The sequence below is a fragment of the Manis javanica genome, chromosome 5 (assembly GCF_040802235.1).
Source record: "Manis javanica isolate MJ-LG chromosome 5, MJ_LKY, whole genome shotgun sequence".
Classification (NCBI taxonomy): domain Eukaryota; kingdom Metazoa; phylum Chordata; class Mammalia; order Pholidota; family Manidae; genus Manis; species Manis javanica.
In genome coordinates, this window is record NC_133160.1 from 158,477,637 (window position 1) to 158,501,196 (window position 23,560).

General features: G+C 37.3%; 2 protein-coding genes across 9 annotated transcripts in view; one reads left to right on the plus strand and one right to left on the minus strand.

Annotated features, from left to right (window-relative positions):
• The window catches only part of KCNIP4 (potassium voltage-gated channel interacting protein 4), a 1,115,920-nt gene extending 1,114,114 nt beyond the window's left edge, over window positions 1-1,806 (plus strand). For all 5 annotated transcript variants that reach the window (XM_073237778.1, XM_017680981.3, XM_017680973.3 and 2 more), the window contains exon 8: window positions 1,291-1,806. In XM_073237778.1, coding sequence (XP_073093879.1) covers window positions 1,291-1,338 — 48 coding nt within the window. In that variant the 3' untranslated portion in view covers window positions 1,339-1,806. The remainder of the gene's footprint in view (window positions 1-1,290) is intronic.
• An 877-nt stretch (window positions 1,807-2,683) lies between these two features.
• Window positions 2,684-22,567, minus strand: PACRGL (parkin coregulated like). Of its 4 annotated transcripts, XR_012131786.1 has the most exons (10): window positions 22,397-22,567; window positions 19,228-19,295; window positions 18,945-19,099; window positions 15,586-15,653; window positions 13,907-13,997; window positions 11,171-11,305; window positions 10,588-10,695; window positions 6,652-6,732; window positions 4,168-4,285; window positions 2,684-3,430 (listed from the first exon to the last, which is right to left on the minus strand). XR_012131786.1 is itself a non-coding variant. In XM_017680924.3 (9 exons), the coding sequence occupies exons 2-9, from the start codon at window positions 19,277-19,279 to the stop codon at window positions 4,229-4,231; spliced, it is 747 nt and encodes a 248-aa protein (XP_017536413.1). In that variant the 5' UTR covers window positions 19,280-19,295; window positions 22,380-22,567; the 3' UTR covers window positions 3,495-4,228. The 4 variants fall into 4 exon arrangements, 3 of the variants coding, with proteins under 3 accessions (XP_017536413.1, XP_017536399.1, XP_017536443.1); XM_017680924.3 differs by lacking the exon at window positions 2,684-3,430 and having other exon boundaries at window positions 3,495-4,285; window positions 22,380-22,567; XM_017680910.3 differs by lacking the exon at window positions 2,684-3,430 and having other exon boundaries at window positions 3,496-4,285.
• Window positions 22,568-23,560: the final 993 nt, after the last annotated feature.

Here is a 23,560-nt window from a genome sequence, read left to right on the forward strand (position 1 = left end):
CCCCGAGGTAGGTATGCGGAAAGCCCACAAAGTTGCACAGGTACTGCTTTTGTTCCCAAAATCCTTTAGAGAGTATCCATCACTGAGGGTAGGTCACTGAGGGTAGCATTTGAATTGTTCTTTCCTCAGACTTAGCATATGACATGTGTATCTCTGGTACAGCCAATATATATTCCAATAAAGCCAAGTAGGCATCACAGGCCGCACGAGCATCTGATTACTAGAGAAACACATTGTGTTAATGTATGTGAATGAGAAATGGCTTTTTGGCTAAACCAGTAGTGACTTTTAGTCACAAAGAATAAGGCACAGAAAATTCTGAGGAAAAATCAGGTAACTTCACCTTCTGCTGGGAGACCAGTTTTAGCTTACCTAGAATGATTTGACTTGATGTGTGGGTAGAACCACAATTAAGAAATGCTCAAATAGATATGCAGACCAAGATGGTTGGTGCTTAGCTTTTCTCTTTATTTTCATATTGATCCACCTTCCTTTCCTGATGTCTGCTTGTTTCTTAACTCGTATTTCTATTTGGTGGGCCATTAAGTGGTGACATCAGCCTGCTTAATGGTGATGTTACCTGACTTGTAGCCTTGGCGTCCTCCTTAGTTCAGCTACCGTTTACCATTACTATAACCTACTCCCTGAGTGCCACTCACATACAATCTCCAAGTGCCTCCATAATGCCGAAGTCCTTGGAAACAAAGGAACAGGCTGAACTGAATACAGCCATTGGGTAATGGTTTCTCCCAAACAATCCCTTCTCTGGCATTGAGACCTTTCATTTTTAAAGGCTCCTGAGGGCCACACAGGTTTAGCTCTAACAGACACAGAAAGAGTGATGTAATTACTGCAAACATGGCTACAAGCCCCAAACTCTAATCCTCATGAATCCTTACACATAACCTCTTAGCTCACACATAAACCCTGTTTCCTTCTACATGGACATGTTTCTGTGATTTGGCCTGTGATCTTCCTGGAACACCAAAATTTGCATTTGCCTCTGTGCCTCTCTAGCTTCCATTCTGGTTTCTAATTGGAGAACTATCCTCTACTCACACCAAGTAGTATTTAAATAAAGTGTTTAAAGCCCAGTAGATTCAACAAAACATAAAATGGGCTCTCCGTGGTAATCTATGCGGTAAATGCATAGACTAGTATTTACTTTTGCACTTAGTATTTGAGCTTTTGGTATAGGCCGTTGGCTGGGAGGAGGCAGTATTCAGAGGCAAGGTAGCACACTCTTCCTTGCAAACATGCTGAATTTAATCCTGCTGTGCTTCCTTACAGGATGAAAACATAATGCGCTCCATGCAGCTCTTTGAAAATGTGATTTAACTTGTCAAATATACATCCTCACACAGACAAATGTGAACTATTCTTCCGCACTTAAAGTTGGAGCTCTCACTTTTAGCATAGATTGCTCAGCTTTACACTGAGGCATATTATGCAAACAAGCTTTGTTTTAACATAAAGCAATCCCCAAAAGGTTTGAGTTTTCCAGTTTTAAATTCACATCCTTTTCATAATACAACTGAGTTCATGGGATGTTCTAAGTCGTCTCATACCCTGTGAATATTGAAAAGTAAGAGAATTTGGCATATAGTTTTATTGATTCTTTAGCCATGGGATTGAGCTTTCACATTATCAGTGATTTAAAAATGCCAGTGTTTTTTGCTACTCATTTATATGTATTCAGCCCCAGGATTTTAAATCGTTTTCTAAAATACTGACATCCGTATTTAATTTCCAGTAATTAATTTTCATGTTCATATGCTGTAATTCCATTTATATACTTTAAGTAAACAGGATCACTCAGATCAAAAAAAGGCAAACATATAGTCCCAGTTTCTATAGATTTGCTGCTTTCTGTTAAAGACATTCATTTATCTAGCATTTTTTATAACATGAAACAAATGAATCACCAGATGTCAGCATATGCCTAATAAAGCTTATTTAATAAGCACTTAATTTTTCATAATTCATATGACAGCCAAGGCCTACATGATGTATATCATTTTGGATTTGTTCAATCACACAGGTTGACTGTTTTCTGTTGTGTCATTAAGTGGAAGCCCAGGAAGGTGTGAAACAAAGCAAGGATGCTCCTAGGCATGTGCAAAGGGACAAGGTCATTTGTCCCCCTGTGTACCATAATAATGGTCAACAAGCAATTCTTGACAGCATTGAGGGCCTATTCCATCCCCTTGCTCCTGACTCCCTTATGGCACATTTATATTACATGCCATTCAGGGACCAAGAAACCTTGACTTCTCCAACACCTACTAGGAATAAACACCGAGTGGTATTACTCACTTTGAAAGTGCCAGTGATCCCATTATGTTGAGAACTACAATACATAAATTTCATAGAAAATGAATATAAAACTAAGCAACACATTTGGATTGTCTTATGATTTAGCTCATCATATAACTCCAATAATTCAGATTATTTTTAATGATTGTAAGCCAAAATTGTAAAGTTGCCATTACTACAGGATATACACATCTTCCCTGTTGTGCAGAAATATCACAAGGACCAAGAGGATACAGGAGGAGGAAATTTGCAACTGTCCTTGCAACACTAAATCAGGTATCATCTATTCTGGTGTAGACATAGGATGTTGAAAGCTGCCCTGCTATCACCAGTGTAGACATTAAGAGTAGTACAATACATGTACACTGAAACTGGCCATCACGTGTTTGTGTAAACTTAATGTGCACATTTTGTATTTCAAAAAGAAAAAATAAAAGCAAATGAAATGTTTATAACTCTACTGTCTATGTCAGAGGTCTTTATTCCAACAAATTTTTTTATTATTAGATTAAAACTGCTATGTTTTCCTTACGGCATTTTCTAGGTCGTTGCTATCTTTGTCTTTAGGTGGCACTCAGTGCACTGAAGAAAAGTAAAAAGGAAGGTCAGTGAGCAGGCAGATGTTTTGGCGAGTATCACCTGAGGCTGTGCTAAGCAGAGAGCTGAGGAAAGTGTCCACCAGGCGAGAACTAGGAAGGCCCAAAGTTCTGAGGGAGGGTCAGCATTTCTACATTTCTACAATTTTCGGCTCCCCAGAAATTACTTGTGTTCTTTAAATTAAAGCTATGAGACTGTATCTGAATGAGAAATGCAAAGAGGTCACTCCAGGTGTGCGAGGGACACAACAGAGAAAGGGTGTTGCTCTCCAGTGCTTCTGGGATGTAATAGTGCCACATTAGATTGCTAATCTCCTATTGAAAAGAGTGACCGCCAATTTCCAGCGCTTCAAAACCATCCACCGCGTTGGACCTGGTGTGGCTACTCAGGTCCCTCTGGGTCCCTCTTCTTGCCCTTAGGATGGATGATGTGATTCTTGTTTTCTGTTTATCTTCCTGTACTTTCTTACAGAATGATCCAGAGTTAGCTTCTACTACATCACCACCAAGAACTATGCCTGTAAATTATGTTTTAAAAGATTCTTAATTGAATTGTAAAATATAAGCAACCACAAAATTACTAAATACATGTGAGTTTTAAGATTTTAATTTCAGAATATGTTCATGTCTGAATATCTTTAGTTATTTTCAGACTATGAAATATAAAAAAATATCATTTACTTACAAACAATTAACACCTAAAGTTTAGGTAGTTTTAATGAGTTGTAATAAACAACATACTTGTAAGAGAATTTACACATTAAAAAATTTTTTTAAGCTAGAATACTCCAGAAAGAAACTTTCCTGAGCACTTTACATTATAAAATACATATTTACAAACAATAATTGAGAGTGAATTCATAAATATTTGTCCACTGTTCGAAATTACTGTAGCCTTGATAAATATAAAACCCAAGAAATAGCAGAATGTCTAAAAAAAAAGTGCAGAGCTACAAATCGATTGCAAAAGGTATGTTATAAATAAAAGTCACCAAAAAATAAATATAAACGTATCTGGCATAAACCCAACTGTTGCTGTTCACCCAAACCATGAAAGTATGAAAGTAAACCCCACAGAATTGTACTATTGTAGAACTTCTTAAATAGATTTCATGATTAACCACTTTTTTGTTAATGAATAACTTTAACTATGATTCAGTGGAATTGTGTATACCCAACTTCAACTCATACATATGAATGGTAGCTCTGATTTACAAAAGAATAAAATGAAGTTGAGTCTGAAAAGGTCCCATACGTGCACATGGTCAGCATTTAATACTTGTCACCAGGTAGTAAGATTTTTGCTGGCTCTATTCTCAACCGCTTATGGAGCAGTATGTTGGGATTTTAGATTTGATGATGATTAGGCTTCCCTGTCAAAAGAAAAACATTTAGCTTCATTAGCATCTTGCAGGGTTACCCTAATAAGTATTAAATTGAATGAACATGCCTAAAAAAGTGTTTAAAACTCAAACAAAATGGGAAAAGAGCAAGATGATGGAATGAGAAATTGGACTTTTTTCTGAGTTACATAAAAATTTAGGTTTTCTCTGTTTATTAAAAATATTTAATTACTTAAGTAGAAAGGAACCAGACTTCCAGGACTTGAATCCAGCTTCTGCCAGACACCTCACAGTGAACTCTGGGGCTAATTACTTCCCTGAGCCTCAGTATCTAGATATTTAAAGGGCAATAACAAAATCTACTGAGGTTGTAGTGAAGGTTCAATGAGTTTAATGTCTGGTATGTAATAAGTTCCCACGTGGTCCATAAATACTTGGTGGGTGGCGGGTGTAGGTATGTAGCTTTCCAAGACAATATCATTTAGAAAGCAAATTAAATGAGGCTAAGAATGAACTGTTTTAAGACAGGTAGTAAACTGATTATTTAAAAAAATGAGATTATGCTTGTATAACCGTTATTTTTGTTTTCCTGGAAGTTGAGTCTTTCCATCACTGTGATATACACAAGCCCTAAGAAATGAGAAACTGCAGTACTGAGGAACTTTTTAAAAAACTCTTCTCTAATAGGTAAAGAAAGAGAAAGTAGGGAATGAAGGGCATTCATTAACATCATGAAGGACTACAAAAGCAAGCAAAACTGTCAGCCAAGGGAAAGTCTTTCATCAATTAGTACTAAATTATTATTGAAATACTATATGTAGGACATTAGGAGGAAAACAAGATAAGTCTGAAGGAATAAACAATACTTAATAGCCCTTAGAACTTCAAAATGTTTTTTTGCTCTGTGTTAGCGTGATTGAATACAAGTAAAATTGCGGGCCAGTAAGAGGTACTCCTTGCTAGGGCTCTGGACTGGTCAACCACACGCTCCTCCGTATTCCCCCTCCCAATCTTAGTGTGCTGAGTCTGTTTACTCACAAACTATCCCCTTCCCCATACAGCCCTCCCCATACTTGAGATCTAACCTGCAGGGCGTACCCCTTCTCACCTGCCCCACTCCCCATACCAGGCTACAGATGGGTGAAAATCACCTGGGGACTTTCAGATTGAAAATCTATTTTGCATCTGTTTACTCACATTCAACAGGGGAGGGAAGGACAAATTGTTTTGCATTCCAATTCTCAGAAGAGCAAGCACACTTGCAGGCAAGAAAATTTCCTATCTGCCGAGGAGGGACACCGGATTGGCTGGGGGATGTTTTGCACATCTTAATAAGGTGTCTGAATGCTAATCCTCTGCCAGGACCCACACACAACAAAGTTCTTTCGTTAGGAGCTTAGGGACTTAATTCATCCTCATAAACTTTATTCTAGTTTCATCATAGGTATTCATCAAGGAAAGAATGTAATCAATTAAAAAAGTCATTGAAATCAGTCAAATTAGGTAATTCAGGCAAAGCATTAAACTAAAACTTCCGCCATTTTAAAATTGTGTACTATCACACACAAACTCTCTTTATAATTTTTAATACCTTCAAGAAGTACCTAGAATGAAACTAAGTTTTACTTTGTTTACCTTGTTAAGATAATCACATACAACTGTATCATTAAGCTCTGATTAAATATGATCTGCAAAATAAAATGGGCTTACTTCTTTATGGAAATATTTCTAAGCCTAGATGATCTGAACACTTCTTTCAAATGATGAAAAGTCAATTAATTTAGTTATCTGACACCTGACTGAAGCCCCCCCCCCCGCATTCCTGTATCTTCTTGCACATTCTTGGAAGTTAGAATCTTCAGCTGAATCATTTCTGTCTGTCTGTGGGTGTGCACATACGTGTGTTGAAGAACATGTGCGCTTTCAGACATAGTATCGCAGCTATCTGGAAATCTTACTTCAATCTTCAGTTATGGGCAAATTGTAAATCTCTTAGACAGAAAAGTTCACAAATGAAAGAAAAAAGCAGTCTCTCTTCAGGGAGCTCTCTATCTTAAAATACTTTTGTTTTCTCAACATTCCAACAATCTAGGCAAAAATATATAAAATAAACAAAATAAAGGAAAAAAACTATATAGCTGCACCACAAAGAGTGTCATACAGTAAACAGTGAAAGTGTACAGGCCCTGTATTTACACAACCTGGGTTGGAATTCCAGTGCTTAAAACCTGTGTGCCTAAGCAAGACAGGAACTCTGCGTTCTAAAATGAAAATAGTACTATCAACTCTGCATGGTTACTTGTGGATGAAATGAGATAATGTAAGTTAAAAGTCAATTTTGTAATATGACTACAAGTAAGAAAAAGTTATGACTTAAAGAACAGTGCTCCACTTACACTTCCACCATGTTGCTCTAGCTTTTGTAACGCGCTGGTGATTGGCTCTTTGAATTTCTTATCTCTCAGTCTCTTGGACAGCTTTTAAAATAAGATTGGGGAAGTGAAATGATTTGAAAAAAAAGAATAGTCATCATAGGCATAAGCAAAATGTCGCTAAAAAGTATGCTAACTAGAAATAATGCCATTGAGTCTTTACACACATAAACATAACTGAATTTGTTTTAGATTTCCAGACTTGTTTTAGGAGATACCTCACTGAAATTTATATATAATAGGCACCACTAGATTTGTGAAAAGAAAATCAATTTACATTATATCAAATACCAATTCTATAAAATCTGTTACAGCGTGGTATTCAGAGTAAGTTGTCTCTGAAATTGCATACTTTTCCATTTTGTAATTTGCAAGAGCATTTGAAGGATCACAATAAAAAACTAAGCCTTTAAAACACAGGTGTTTCCTATAGTGAAAAAGGGAAGAGACCGTTTACATGAATAATCATTACAGTGACAGGAAGAGGAACCAGACTAGAATCCAGAAGACCATCTGTTCGTAGATGTGCCCTGAATGGGCCTCAGCCAAAGAGTTCGTGGAACTTCGACGGAAACGGAGAGAGCACAAGGTGAGTGAGGACGGCCCCCCAGGAGCAGAGAAGGAAATAACCTGAACAGTGTTCCCCCACCCAATGCCTGCATTACGCATCCAAAGACCTCAACATTTCAGCCTGGAACAGGATTTGCTCATGGTTCCACTTCCAGGGAATACAAACAAAGTCCAGGCAGGAATTAGTCATTCATCAAACTGTTTAAAGGCCCTGTCCGAGACTTGGCTTCTGTTTCTTTCTTCTCAGGTATGGAAGTAACCCAAGAGTACTTCACACCACTGAGCAGGTCACTGAAGGTTTGGGAGGGGCAGAAGAGATTCCAAAAGATAAAAATGTGAGAAAAGTAACTCTAATGGAGAGGACACTCTAAAGGAGAGGACAGACAAAACAGGGTTTATCAATGCCCTGGGGATGGACAAGAGAAAGTGCCTTTTACAGATCTTAAGCTTGCTTTCTTCAAACCGTGCTACCCTGGAGCAGGAGCTTACAGGCTGAAGCACCACTTTCAGGATCACCTGACACACTCATTAGGAAAATACAGATTCTTGGGTCCCAGCCCCCACTCATTTAACCAGAATCTCAGGGCAATGGCCCAGGTTCTGCATTTTTAACAAGATTCTTGGAGTTGAAGTTCAGAAAGGATATGATTTATTTTGCATATGAAGACAATGAGTTGTAAATAGGCTCAGTAACTGGTTTTGAAATTCTTTTTCTAGAAGAAGAAACCCTTTCTTCAAGTAAGTATCTAGGCAGAATTCTATAAAACAGATGAAGATAGAGGCTTTTTGGCTAAAGAGGGTGGCAAGGGGGCTGGGGATCAGTGAGGTAAGCAGAGAGCACTACAGCACCTGAGGAGCGCCTGCTCCAGTGTGTGGGTCAGAGCGCGCACGCGCACACACACGCACGCGCGCGCGCGCACACACACACACACACACAGTTTAGGTGGTAATCGAGTCTTTTCTCTCTGCCATGGTGGGTGGGACTGGCAGGTTGTTCAGGAAGCAAAACCTCTGATCCTCACTGAACTTTTTGTTTGGCGAAAGATTCAGTGTGAGTCTATTCCCTCCATATCACATCCCCTTCACTTCATGCAACTTTCTTAGTGGACATCCTTGCTACTTACTTCTCCCCCAAAACAAAAACCAATCTCCTCAAGGGCAGACAGTGTCTCTGTTTTTGTTCAGCTTTATATTCCCAGTGCCTAGCACAATACCTGGCACAAAATGGGAGGGCAGAGAGTGACACACTTCTGTTAGTGCTGAATGTCTGAATGAAGCAGTCAGTCTCAAACAAGTCATTTCATATATTAGTGTGAAATTCTTATAGTCAACCACAACTCACTGACCTGAAGGTTGTAAGCAAACATCTGCCACAATTTTCTTTTTTCTGTCCTAAGACTTCCTGCATGCCAAGGTTTGAGAGTCTAATCTCACTATGTCTTCTCCCTATCAGACATCAGATAAATCAGAATTTATCGCCTACCATTCCAAACCTCAACACAGCAACTGGGATAGATTCACCACCACCAGCACCGCTTTCTATAGTCATAGCCAAGTGGTTCCTGAGATGTATCAGTGTCTCTGCAGAGATGAAGTTACAAATACACTTCAAGGATCTCTCTGCTGGAAGGGTCCAAGAAAAAATAGTGGATCTATGATCAAATGCATGCTTCCACTCTGAACAACAGGATATACATGCAGAGAAATCCAGCCAGGCCTTTAATTTGTGTGTGTGGTATTGGTAGGTGTGGTAAAAGATTAGCTTTGTCTAAAGAAAGGTTTGGTCCTTGCCCCTAGCTCCTGGATAGAAACCTCTAAGCCCTTGGAATGTCCTGCCAGATATGAGTGTCTTGGTTTCCCTGGGGACTTTAGGCCATACCAGCTGGTCCAAGCTAACAGGATGCATGGTGGGGCTGTGAGCCACAGGGTATCAGCTGTTTCTGGAGAGGCTGGAGAGCAAGGTCAGCCATGCAGGCAGGCAGTCATGCCTGTGCAGCAGACCCCTAATAAGAACCCTAGACGCCAAGACTCACGTAAGCTTCCCTAGTTGGCACTACCCTATGCGTGTCGCCACGCATCATTCCTGGAAAAGGTTTGCTACTCCACTGGGTGAGGACAACTGGGAGCTCCACACCTGGGCTCCCCCAGGCCCACTCTGGGTACCTCCTCCCTCTGATTTTCATCAATATCCTTTCACTATAATAAACTGTAACCATGAGTAACAGCTTTCCTGGGTTCTGTGAGTCCTTCTGGTAAATTGTTCAACCTAAGGGCAGTCTTGCGGATCTCCTGAACTGCACAGTATCCCAGTGAATATTTGTGATAAGGATTAAACTGCACATAACAGGGAAAAGTCTTATTGTGAATGCTATTTACAGACTCATTAAAAAACTTACAATAAAGAAGATGTGGTACATAAACACAATGGAATATTGTTCAGCCATAAGAAGAAAACAAATCCTACCATTTGCAACAACATGGATGTAGCTAGAGGGTATTATGCTCAGTGAAATAAGCCAGGTGGAGAAAGACAAGTATTAAATGATATACTCATCTGTGGAGTATGACAACAAAGCAAAACTGAAGGAACAAAACAGATGCAGACTCACAGAACCAAGAATGGACTAGTGGTTAACAAAGGGAAAGGTGGTGGGGAGGGTGGAGAAAGGGGATTAAGGGGTATTATGATTAGCACACATCATATAGGGGGGGGTCACAGGGAAGGCAGTACAACACAGAGAAGAAAAGTAGTAACTCTATAGCACCTTACTACGGTGATGGACAGTGACTGCAATGGGGTGTGTGGGAGGACTTGATAACATGGATGAATGTAGTAACCACAATGTCGCTCAAGTGAAACCTGAGCATAAGATTCTATATCAATGATACCTTAATTAAAAAGAAAAGTAGAAAAAAACTTACAATGAAAGCCAAAGAAAAAAGAAGAAGATAAAAAACATAGTTGTGGCAGTATATAGTTACACAGGAGGGTATAAACTCTCCTTACAATTCATAGCTAATCAACATGGGCATAAAACCATTACACTGTTCATTAACTTTTGTCCTTCAATTGATGCTTATGTTTCATTATAACCTTAAATTTTGGTCATGACGGTGTTTTCCATTAAAAAAATTAAAGAGAATACTGTCTGTTAGTAAAATATTTTATGAACTATTAGTTCTGATCTCTATTATTTTTTGGTTAGGATGATGAGTTTTTTTGAAGGTTTTGAATTATTTAATGATTAATTTGAAGCCATGAGATCATGAAGGATACAGATAGTATATTATATATACAGACAACCACTCTCTAATCTTTACAGTACTTACACTTGTAAGCAGATGTTTCAGGTGGTCATTTAGAGAAGGACCAACAATGACACTTAACTGCACCAGAGCATTCAGTCCTCTTTCAAACACTTCATCATCCACGTGGACCTGAGGTGGGTTGGTGGGGCAAGGGTGTCATGACAGGCAGGCAAAGAGGAGAAAAAAGAAGGGTGGGTGGTTTAAGAGAAAGGGCAAGCAGGTACAGAAAACAGTAAGAGTCAACATTTCAAAACTAGAGGATAATTCACCAAGCCTAGATTTTTAAAAAATAACCTTTAATGCAGGACATCTTAAAGCAAAAAACAAATTGACTTAACTGAAACATTAGCTCAAATATATTATCACAGAAAGACTGATTTGAGGCTCATGTCTTCCCCTAATTACTCAAAATGACCTTTCACCCTCAGCACAACCTCTCAAGGTGTATTCAAGAAAGTAATCAACTGGCCCTGAATAACAATGGTCTAATTCTGCACACACATCAAACACACAGGTAAAGGACTAATTTGCATGTAATCTGGAGGGAAAAAAGACATACAATATTGTACATGTACCACAGGAAGTCCAAAGGAATAAAGGGTACCAGAGCTGCCTTTAGCACAGGGATCAGTCTAGGAAGCAGCGGCACAGCTTTTTCAGGAGCCCCTTGGACCAAAAGTAATTCTCTAAAGCCTTCCTTTGACACAAAGGTGTATGGATGTTTAGTTTCTCTCAGACCCTGCCAAAGACAAAAGACAAAGAATAAAAAATTAGATCTACTACTCATTTGGTTATGCTAGTAACAACAAAAAAAATAGAATCCTTGCTACTCTAAGTGAAAATCAAGTTTTATTATTACTGTCTTCCTAGTCGTGATATATCACATTCCAATAGTTACAATTTCAGTTAAACCCAGAAACTATGGAAGAAAGGATATGCAAGGGACAGGAAGAATCTCTACCTATAGGCGGGAAGGAAAAGAAAAAGGGAAGTAATAAGAAAAAAATGAAGAACAAAACGGAAAGAAATAAAGAAGAAAAAGAAAAGAAAGAAAGGTAGGAAGAAAATAGGGAAGGGGGAGGGAGAGAAGGAGAGGAGAGGTAAATAAAAAGAAATAAGGGAAAAAAAGAGAAACTAAACTCACAAGGATGCTAAAACAGTTTGTATTCACTCCCAAACACTGCCTGAAAGCACAGCAAATCAATGTAACCTGTGAGCACAGCCACCACCTCATGAGTGCATCATTATTAGATTCCCCCGCTACCATTATAGTGATGTTTACAACTTACTTAATGTGTTCCCAAATTTTGTATTTCCTTCATACTTAAATATTTTATATTAAGGTATTTACAAGACAAATCTTTCTCTATGTTCAAAAAGCACTGTAAGATTTTAAATGTCATTTTTAACACTGGGATGTGAAATAAAAATATGAAAAAAGCCTGCCATTTCTCTAAGTCTTTCATCCCAAATGCATTAGAAGATATTAAATAGCTATCTTTTATGAGTCACCTAATCACTATGAGTCAAGATAAAAGAGCCATCTGACCTCTTTCAAAAACATAAAACAAGCAAAAGCAATACTCAGTTTGACTAATTATCTTGAATAAGTGTAACTGGCTGCAAAGTTATGCCTAAAAATACTGATTTTCAGCTAATTTGTCCTTTACACCAAACTATCTGCTTCTGAACAGTGACCTGATGCTTCCTTCCCTGGCTGCTGTCCTGCTTTTGAAAACTCTGCTGCCAAGCACACTGGCACCCTTTTGGAACGAGGGTTCCATGGTCAAGGGGTACGCTTATCCTGTTCACTGCAGAGACAGGGAACCAGGTCAAGAAGTGAAGTGGATTTCCACAGCAGTGGTTCTGTCAGTACTTCCCCATTATTAAATGAGTAAGGGGAAGGCTAAAAAAATCTACCCTGTACAGAAATAAAAGCATTGATCTTTGGGAAATAAGTGTTTAAAGGACTGACTTTATGTAACCTAAACTAAATTCAAGATTCCTTTGAGAACTCCCCAAATTAAAGCACTCCTGTTTCTTTGTGATTAGCTGGATTAGTTTTATTCATCTAAAAAAATGGTTTTCTACCACACATGAAAGGTTTAAAGTTTAAAAAAGAACTAATGAAAAATTCATACAATTTTAGTTTTTAACACCAAGTTTAAAAGACTCATCAAAATCGAATTTCAAAATAGGTTACTCATAAAAATACATTGCTTATTATACCAAAATAATTCTGCAAGTTGAGGTATAAAATAAGAAAAGCCAAGACAAGACTAAAACAATGTGGAAGTCTTTGGTAGTAGCTGATACGTATATTTAAGATAGGAAATACTCTGGAAATCTAAAGGAGGAACTAAAAATTCTGACATTCCATTACAGGTAAGAAATCTCAATCAGCAAAATTATCTACATTTTCGGTTCTGCTCCCACCTGATCCTGCCTACTAGTTTTACAGGAAAAACAAAATTTCTTTAAATGAAAAAAAAAAGTCTGAATTCTTTCACTGTCATTTTTATTTAGATTACTTACTACTATAATGATATCCTATAAACGCTGTCTATTTAGATTAATACCAAAGCTATAATTCAAGGATATTTGTTATTTCTTAACAATAAGAAAAAATGACCCTTAATTCTTAAAAAAGCCAAGTATCTAAAAATTTAAATATAAGACAACTGGTTAATTCATTTCTCAACTTGTGACCCTAACACTAGGAACAAAACTTACAGAAGATATCATTAATGTACTTGAAGCTAATATTCCACCAACATTTTAGCTGACACACACAATAAATACATAAAGGAATCTATCAGAAGTTTCTCTAAAATCCTCTACAAAAACCACTCCATGATGATCTGATTAAAATATGCAAGTAGACAAAAGCCCCAAAACTACCAAAAGGACGTTAGGTAGTTAATATCAGTTCTGTAAGAAAGAGCTCATGTTAAACATAACTGGTTGTATAGAAATAGATCAACTGCTCATTGTTATCTGATATGATTTAAGGTTCAACCACTGATGGTCTCCTGATTTGACCAGTTCAGTACGATTCCAAGTACTTTTTTTAAAAATTAAATATGAATATTTCACCCACTTATCTATAAATCCCTGTGAAGTTTAAGTTCATGTTTATAAAGCTGATTAATCAGTTTCCAATAAACATATACCAATCATAGTTAGCTCCTAAGGGAGTGTACTGTTTTAATGCTGATTGCTTGGCCCTTATTTCAAAAGTAAAGAATGAGATTTACTGATGAGCTACAAAATAACATTTAATACAGTTTTAAAATATTATTTCACATAAACATGCAGGAGAGATGGAATATTTATTTACCTCAGCTAAAGTAATAAGAAGAGGATCAAATGGAAGATTTTCAGGAGCACATTCCCACTGCAATCTGTGTTTTACGGAACCATGGACCAATCTACAATAGAAAATCAGTGAATGTAACAAGGGTGGTATAATTATATACTAAGCAATGATTATTATCTAACATATACATACCCTTTCTAGAACATGAGCATATTATTTTGTAATGTAGGAAATCCATGACGTTAAGTGGTATTACAAAGGCATCTTACAAAGCAATTCTTATAATCCTGCAGATACCTGTTCTTTCAGCAAAACTGTTAAGTAGTAAAACTACATACGTTAAGCCTGCAGTTTTGGAGCTTAAGCATGCTGTTGTTTGTGAGTCTTAATGCAAATGCTGCACCTGATACGTTTCAGTCATAATTATAATGAATAGATAACCTATACACATGCAAACAAAATGTGATAATTAGGAATAATTAGTTTTACAAGGAACAACATTTTTCAGAAACAGCTTATTTAATCCTAACACTAATGTTCTGAAGGGAAGCCAGGTTTTATCCCAGTGCAGAGAAGACAACTGAGCCCAGGAAAGTGAAATGGCCCAGGCAGGGTTACAAAGTAGTCGCCCCTTGAATTAGAATCCTGTTGCTGCTGTTTTTGTTTAGATTTTATAACAGCCTTTATTGAGGCCTAACTAACATGCAATACAGTGCACAAAGTTACAACGTGTAAAAGTTGGTAAGTTTTGATATATGAATCATCCACGGAACAATCATCACATTCACCACAGTGACTCATCCCCTCAGATGTTTTCTTACACCCTTTTTGTAATGTTCTCAACGTCTTGACACCTTTGTTAGTGTTATTTTCACAATAGCAAGAAGTCTCCTTAACAATTGTTTTTACATTTTTTGGAGAGAAGTTTAAGAACCTTAATATAAAGTTTGGATTCAGAGTAAATACAAAATAATAATAATCAATTGAAGAATGCTTCTTGAGCTGATTTTTCACTCACAGTCCTCCAAATCTAAAAATACTATTACAAAATGACATTTCTTATATTTTAGAAAAACAAAAACAATGTTTGTGATTCTTTCCACAATGAAAATGAAATTTTCTATCATATAGAACTAAAATTGGATATACTTAGAAGAAATAAATGTTCCTCAGAAGTAAAATCTTAAAATGATCATCACTGATAAGTAACCTTATTGTTTTCTTTAAAATAGTTCTGATGTCTGTCCAGAAAGGCAGCAAAAAGAAAAAAGAAAAAAAGAAAAACAGCTGTATGTACTCATTAAGGAATGCATTTCAATAAATATAATTTGGAAATTTTTAAAATACAATTTCAAAAAAAAAATGAACCAATTCCACTAAATTGTCAACTTTGTTTTTAAACAAAATAGGAGTAATTATTTGTAATTTGCCCAAGCCTGTGAATGCTTAGTTTGTTTTAGAAACGAATTCATTCACTTTCTTAAATTATTCAGTGGTTTATAATTCTATTTTGTAATTAAAATGACTTTCTTCAACAATGTCCCAGGATTCATAACAATTCAACAGCCAAACTGAATAAGTCACCTTTATTTCAACCTCCCTCATAAATAAAACTTCCAATACATTTAAATTGAACACTATACTGATTTTACTCAATTATTTTGAATAATATGGTCAGTTATAACCTGCATTGATTTTACCTGCAAGGAATACCTCCTTTAGAGTAAATGGCTGCAAAGGCAGAGGGGGCTCGCGACTGTTCACCGAACTGAAGTAAAAAATGACAAGAACACAATAAATATTGCTATCCCTCCATTTGTGATGTCTAATAAATTTTAACCCTGCTGAGGTCAGAGGAAAATGGACAACCAGATTTCCAAGCCACCACACCGGTGTCAGGTGCATCTTTCTACTCAGCAACATGACTAATTACAGGTCCTCGGTCCTTGCAGCACTGAAACCACAACCACTTTGTATATTTTCTTTGGCCCCAACTTGTTTCATAAGGCTTAAAGGTAGATGACACTTTATATATAATAAAAACAGTAGAGATAAATATTATTCAATATAAATATCATAAATATATTAAAGATAGTATATCCTTCCACCCCTCCCCCACTGTGACCTCTCTCAAGGTCATGACTGAATGGAGAAGAGGTATTAAGTACAGGGACAGTATACTTATCTTCGGCCTCAAGCACATCTACTTTTCCACCAGTCAAATATGGATGGTCTGCATGGTCAGAAATACTGTGATTTTCCCAAATTGATTTTATTCTTCTATAACAAAGACTTAGGCTAGACTGGGTGGTAGAATTGAAGATGGAGTAAGACTCTTACTAAACACATGCCTAGACGTGTCTGCTTAGATACATAACTTCACAACTTTCAGTTTTTCTATATATCATGGCAAGAAAAAATTAATTCTATAGCTACCTTCAAAGACAATTTAAGAGATGATGAATCATAATAGTTAAATAATCACAGCATATATAATTTCAATATAATCAGAGACTTAGAAATTTTATCCACAAGTAAATATTTTACCATATGATACTTTGAATATAATCAAATGAAAGTTATCTAAATTACAAAATATAAACTTACAACCCTTTTTAAAGATAGAAGTAGACAATTTTTTAAAATCACATGCAGCAATTTAAAAAGACGCTGAAGAGTATACATTTGGAATCAGCCCTTTTTCCTCTGAAAAACATGTTTTAAGTATAAATACATAGATGAAATTTCATTAAAATAGTTTAGTAAAAGATTAATTTACAAGGCTCAATTCAACTCCTGTAGCAACAGTAATGTTTCATTCATCTACTTATAATTTTTGCTAAGAAAAATAAGTTTTAAAAATTGTTTTCAAGTAATAATCATATCAGATAAAGAATTACATGAAAAAGTATTGCTTATTTTTGGGGTAAAATTTAAGTTAGTGCTACAAACACTTTTCTAGTTCTACCACCTAGTATCAAATGATCTTACTTTTCGGACCTACAGGTTATGTAAGCAACCTCTCCATTTCTAAAATACCCACCAAGACAAAATTTCTGAGTGAAAGTCTAAGCAGTTTCTTTCCTTTTCTTTTTAACTCATTTTAGAGAAAATCATAGTTTTATCTTCCAGGTCCCACATCATCAAAATTTTTTCTACCAATGGATTCATTTGATCAATTTTTAGCAAATTTTGCCAAAATTGTGCTAGTATGAAAAAACTTTTGCCCCTTTCAACCTAACAGTATCAGACCATATTTTAACTCTGAAATAATCAACATTACTAAATATACAGTACTATACTGAGTTACATTTTTTTAAATTTTTTGATTCAAGTGAAATACTTAAAATGTATGCACATTAGAGCACATAAATTGTAAGTGCATAGATCAATGAATTCTCAAGTGAACACACCTATGTAACAGTCAAGTGGCAAACCTGAACGTCACCAGTGCGCTAGAAACCTTTCCTCTTCCCGATCCCCACCCACCCCTTCCCCCAAAGGTAACCACTATCCTGACTTTCAGGTGACTTGTTTTGAATTGGTGAGCTTTACAGTCTTAGGCATGGTCTTTTCTAATACACTCTATTCTCAAGTCAAATCATTACAGGCATTGTTTTATTACATTTTATTGCATTTGCTTTATACTGTGCTATGCAGAACATTGTGTTATTTACTAATTGAAAGTTGTGACAACCCTATGTTGAGCTATCAGTGCCATTTTTCCAACAGCATTTGCTCACTTGGTGTCTCTATCCAATTTCGGCAATTCTTGCAATATTTCAAACCTTTTCATTATTATTATATTTGTTATGGTGAGTTGTGATCAGTGATATTGACTCACTGAAAACTCAGATGATGGTTAATATTTTTTAGCAAGAAAGTAATTTTTAATTAAGGTATGCACATTGCTCTAGATACAATGCTATTGCACACTTAACAGACTACAGTATAGTGTACAGAACTTTCATACATACTGGGAAAAAAAGAGTTCATCTGACTTGCTTTACTGAGGTGGTCTGGGACTGAACCCACAATCTCTCTGAGGTATGCCTATAATTATTTCCCAAAATTTTCCTTAACTTTTAATAAAATTTAAGACTAGGTCTACTAAATATTACTATTTTTTACAACTTTTCTTTAAAGAGAGCAAAGAAAACTGAAGTATCACCATAAGCTCCCTCAACTAAATATGAGAAAAAGAAGCCATAGCAAAGAGAAACCAGGGCATTCTTCAGGTACTCAGTTTCCCTGACATTGGGCAGAATGCAGAAAGAAACAAAGGAACAAGGATGCTTAAACTATTTTTCATTCTTCTTTCATAAAAGCAGATAATCTCTTTCTGCCCTTGGATAGTTCTTTTTATCTTTAAGTATCTGCAGTATTTTACCTGCCATCAAATTCAGTGTCAGTCACTCTTTTCATCCCCTTTAAAGGCTGAAACCATTATCTTACCCTATGCAAGGTTAGGCCAGGCACCACCTGGTGTTGTGTCACAGGGGTGTTCACTTTGGGGATAATTCACTGACCGACACATTTAGTTTTTCACTTTTATGTGCATAACTCTCATTGTTAAATCTGTTTGTTAAATCTGATTAAACAACTGCTAGAAGACAAAAGGAAGCTAATCTTATAGTTAGGATTTGTGGCGGAGCTATTTTATAGATCACAGAGAAATGGTCAGAGATCTTTTCACAATTATGGACGCATGGAATTCATTCTATGGCAAATGAACACAAGTTTATTCACTGATGTTAGGAAGTAAAATAACCACAGTTAATATAAAAAATAAAGATGATATGCAATTTATTTTATACTCTACAATATTCATCCAAAAGCAAGAAAGGATATACCAACACTGGCTGGTCTCTAGTTTATACTTTCTGGCTCCTACACGCACATAGTTGTCTCCATTCGTCATCGTGATTACCTTCCTTCCTCACTAGCTTAAAACTAACAAACAAAAGAAACTTGGGAGAGCGTTCAGAATGGTTCGATAGTGTGCTAAGCATCTATTACTTTGAAAAATCTACTGAGTCAGGAATCTCTTTTTACCTACAGGGTTAATTGTTTTAGGGTTAAGTTTATCACTTGGTCGAGGAAGAAGTTTTCTTGCAGACTCTGGGGAACCGACAGATGATGAGGATTTGCTGCGTTCAGCTGTAGTCCTATGTTTAATTTGTGTCCTTGATGATGTCCTCTGATCACAGTTACCTGGAAAAAACATACCAGCAACAAAATGAGGTGAAACCGATAAAGCTCACCTCCATCCATCTACACAATAGAATGTGAAGTGTCATTAATAAATTTCACCTCTTCACTTAAAAAACAGTGTTCTGTACCTGTCACTCTGCTTCTCAACTGTACACCTTCTTGGCACTCTGATTTCTGCATTGCTTCCCTTTTACTCCTGCAGTTAAATGAAGCTTGATTTAAAAAACTGGAGGGGGGTTCATTAATAACATAAAAACCAAACAGAACAGAGTAGAAAATACAGTAAAAGATACACAAAAGGTATGGCATAGAGCAAAATGCCTGAAAGACCAATGAGAAAACATGAAATGATAGCAACTTCAATACAATTAAAAACATTTGTAAGAAAATAATATGTGTAAGAATAAATACTTTTTTTCCATTCAAATTGTCAAAATATTATCTTAGAAACTCAACTGCAATCCTCTGGCTATAGTCAGAAAACAGGCTAGATTTCTGAAAGGAATGATTGGCACATTCCCCTATCTTCACTTTCTCTGACCTCTATTTTTCAAAGTTACAAATTTTAACATTTGCATATCAAGTACTACTTTTCTAGAGACATAATGAATTCTTCTATTCAATGTACCACAAGCTCGCTAAACTGAACTTAACCAAAACTTAGGTTATCACAGTGAAATATGAACCCCTTAATTCAAGGTACCACCAGTCTTCGGGTCCCTCATGCTGAAAAACTTAGGATCATTGTTTCCCTCGCCTCTTACACTCAGCCTTACAGATGTGACCGCCGTGGTGTGATGAGGTAGGAGGAGCTCTGGGCTCAGATCTGGGTCTGTATGTCCTATCTATGAGTTACCAGTTATTAATTTAAGTAGATAATTAAATCTCCCTAAGCCTTAATTTCCCTACCCACCAAAAGGGGGCGATAATACTAGCTTATCAAGCCTGTTACCCAGTAAATAAGATAACATATCCAGTTGCTCATCTAGCAAATGGTGGTTCATTTCTCCCTCTTCCACAATTACCTCTTTTCTGCAAAAAGGGAGGGATCTAGTTCATAGCCAATGATTTCCTGTCTAATCAATCAAATTATTTCTAAACTTTTATCTCTACCAAGGAATCCACCACCACATGCAACCAGACTCATATACCCAACTGATTGCTGTTATTTCTGGGTCTAGATCCAATCGCAAGTTTCATGCAGCCTTTCCTCATCTTCTGTTTCTCAAGCATATACTTCCACGGCAGTCTGATTTCTGCACGGCTTCCTTCTTATTTCTCCTTGATTACTCCACTCACCCAATTACATTAAATCAGCCTTTAATATGATCACTATATATATTACTACCCCTTAATTACACTGTAAGATTTTAAGGCAACACAGGTAAAGTCCACTTCACATTCATCCCTAAGGTATTTTCTAGAAATGGTAGGTAAATTTGTCAGATAATATTCGAAGACAAGCTAAGATAAGCTTTAAATATGTCCATCTAATATTATACTTCAGTGATTATTTAACAAGTATTTTTACTGGTCTCTGTTCTAACAAGCTCCTGATGGGTACAATGTGATTTAAATTTGTTTCTAAAAAGAAATCTGTCTCAATTTCTTCAACTCTATAATTGGAGATAATTACCATAACTACTTCTAAATGTTAAGGAAAACTATTAATATATGTAAAATTAAGAAAGTGCTTGGCACATAGCATGTGGTATATGCACTTTAGATATTATCACTTTCTTTATGATGGTACAAAGTTGTTTTAGTATTTTTTATTACTAATAATAGTGCAGTCAGTGCAACTAAATACGTTTCCATCTTTTGGAAAATTTGGTTTAATACCATGAGCTATATCAATTTGAAGATCTGGTTTAAGTTCAGTTTGTTTAAATCATAAATTGAAGAGCTATCATAGCTGAAAAAGATGCATCAAAAAATGCCTACCCACAAATGTAAAAAGAGTATAGTTGGCCACATCAAAGTATTATGTACAATTTTCAATGCTACCTACCAATTCTGCAAAAGTTTCTGTTGGAACAACTAAATTTCTATCTTCCTTTATGTCAAAAAGTTGTTCCTGCAACTAATGGGGAGTTGCTGCATTATATTTTGAATGAGTTCAAAAAGCCACTAGAACTCTTCATTTGAAAAACTTCTAAACATTCAGTAAATTGAGCTTGCAAAGGTTTTAAGTGTACCTGACAGTACTTATGTGATTTTCAGCAACAATATCAAAAACACATACACAATGATGCAAACATTTCTATGCCCACTTTCAAGACATACTATGTTACGGAGAGTGGTGAAAGGGGGTAATGGTGGGAGGAAGTGAAAAGGTAAGAACTATTTTGTGTTATTAATGTTGTCAAGGTCACCCCTCATTCTTTTACAAAACAATATGAAGATCTAAATACAGTAGAATCCCTAAATCCACTTAACTATGTCACAATATCAGAGAGTAAAACAAACCACACAGGGCTCCACTGTGGAAAACACTCATGGTTCCCTTAGGTTTCTTTTAAGAGCTTCAGGTCATCTGCAAAACACTACAGACATCCATATCAATGCTAGGTAGGCATACTTCCTTTCCGTGGCAATGCCAGATAGGCATATTAATGTTTTTCATGATTTCTTTCATTATTTCATACTTTTTAATTCAGATATCTTATTTCTTTTCCTATGTGTTCCAACTTCCCCGCACCTCAATTTGAGATCACTGCACTAAAGTGCTTGCTAAATTCTCAGAGGCAGGGACCACGTTTTTTTCCTACTCTCTAATCCAGTAGTTATTAAGTTACAGAAGCAAATAAGCACCCTACTATAGAATCTGTGCTGCATTGCTAAAGCTCCTTCAGATTTCAAACAACAGCGATAGAGCCCAAATCCACTCAATCCCTTTTAATCATAAAGTAAATCCAAACGGCCAGTATTAAGGATCTTAAAACCTGATTTCCATTTTCCTAGCTTCTCCCTCTCCATCATACATCTCCAAATACCTAAGAGCCGGGGTGTTGTCAAAGCTACAAAATGAGGAGCACACACAGAAAAAGGAAAGAAAAACCGTTTTTTTTTTTAAACGGACGGGAAGGGGGAATAGTTGCTTGTTTCAATTAAAACTGTCGAAGCCGGACCTCAGAAAAGAGGGCGAGCACTTGGCGCTCAGCATCTCCAGGGACCTTAGCAACGGAGTCCGGCGGCCCTAGCAACAGGCCAGAGGGAAGTCCGCTTGGCCGAGGGCGCCTGCGCACTGCTGGATCCCCGCACCCGCGGCCCACAGCACCTGAGACTCGTTCCTACCGCGCTTCTCCCGCGGCGATTCGCACACCAGCCTCCACTCCAACTAGGCTTTTGCCTTGCACCCTCTCGGCCAAAAACTGTGGCCCCTCTACCCGCCGCCTGCCTCCGGGAGGGGGGAAAAAAGCGGGGCCTTTGCACGGTGCCCGGATCTGGCGGCGCTGTGCAGTGACGTCAGACGCACGCTGCTTCCTCTAAGCCAATAGCAAGGAGGCCGTCGAGGCTGCGGGCGGACAGGCGTTGCCCTGGCAACGAGGCGCCGGGAGTTGAAAGGGCAGCACTTGGCCTAGAAGCGCTGTCTGGTGACGAAGGGGCACCTTGTGAAGGGTCTTTTCGGAATGAGAGCTCTACAGAGCAGAGCACTAGAGCTCCCTGCACCGCAGCCTTTCTGCAGTCCGTGTTCTTAACTATTAACGCTTCTCTCGTACATTTAAAATAATGTTCTCCTGCTGTCCTGCCGCAGACTTTTCAGGGAAAAGAGCCAAAACCGTCAGCCTGCCCATCTGTGCAATTTCGTTTCCTGTCACATTTTACTAATTCATATGCTATTGCATTCAATTACATAATATATCCATATTTTAATAATAGAAAACGTATGCTTTTGTACTTAAGATTATTTTAATGAAATTTATGCTGCAGGAAAATGCGTATCCCCTTGAGATTCCACCAAAAGCAGCTTGAGTTGTCATAGTAAAAAGCCCAAGCTCTTTCAGACGTGTCCACTGCATGCCTTTCTGGCGTCCTCTCCTGCTGTCAACCCAAACCTTAACTTTTTGCTCAGGGAATAGCTGCAATTGGTATTGTCTGTACACTTCAGGCAATATAATCCTACCCTGCCTTTGTAGGCTCCATTCTCGCTTTCTGAATTGATGCCCAGAAGCATTTGGCTGCGTTCTGAGCTTTTTTAGGACAAAGACAGTACCTTTTTCTTTCCTCCCTCCCTCCCTCCCTCCCTCCCTCCTTCCTTCCTTCCTTCCTTCCTTCCTTCCTTCCTTCCTTCCTCCCTCCCTCCCTCCCTCCCTCCCTCCCTCCCTCCTTCCTTCCTTCCTTCCTTCCTTCCTTCCTTCCTTCCTTCCTTCCTTCCTTCCTTTCTTTCTTTCTTTCTTTCTTTCTTTCTTTCTTTCTTCCTTTCTTTCTTTCTTTCTTCCTTTCTTCCTTTCTTTCTTC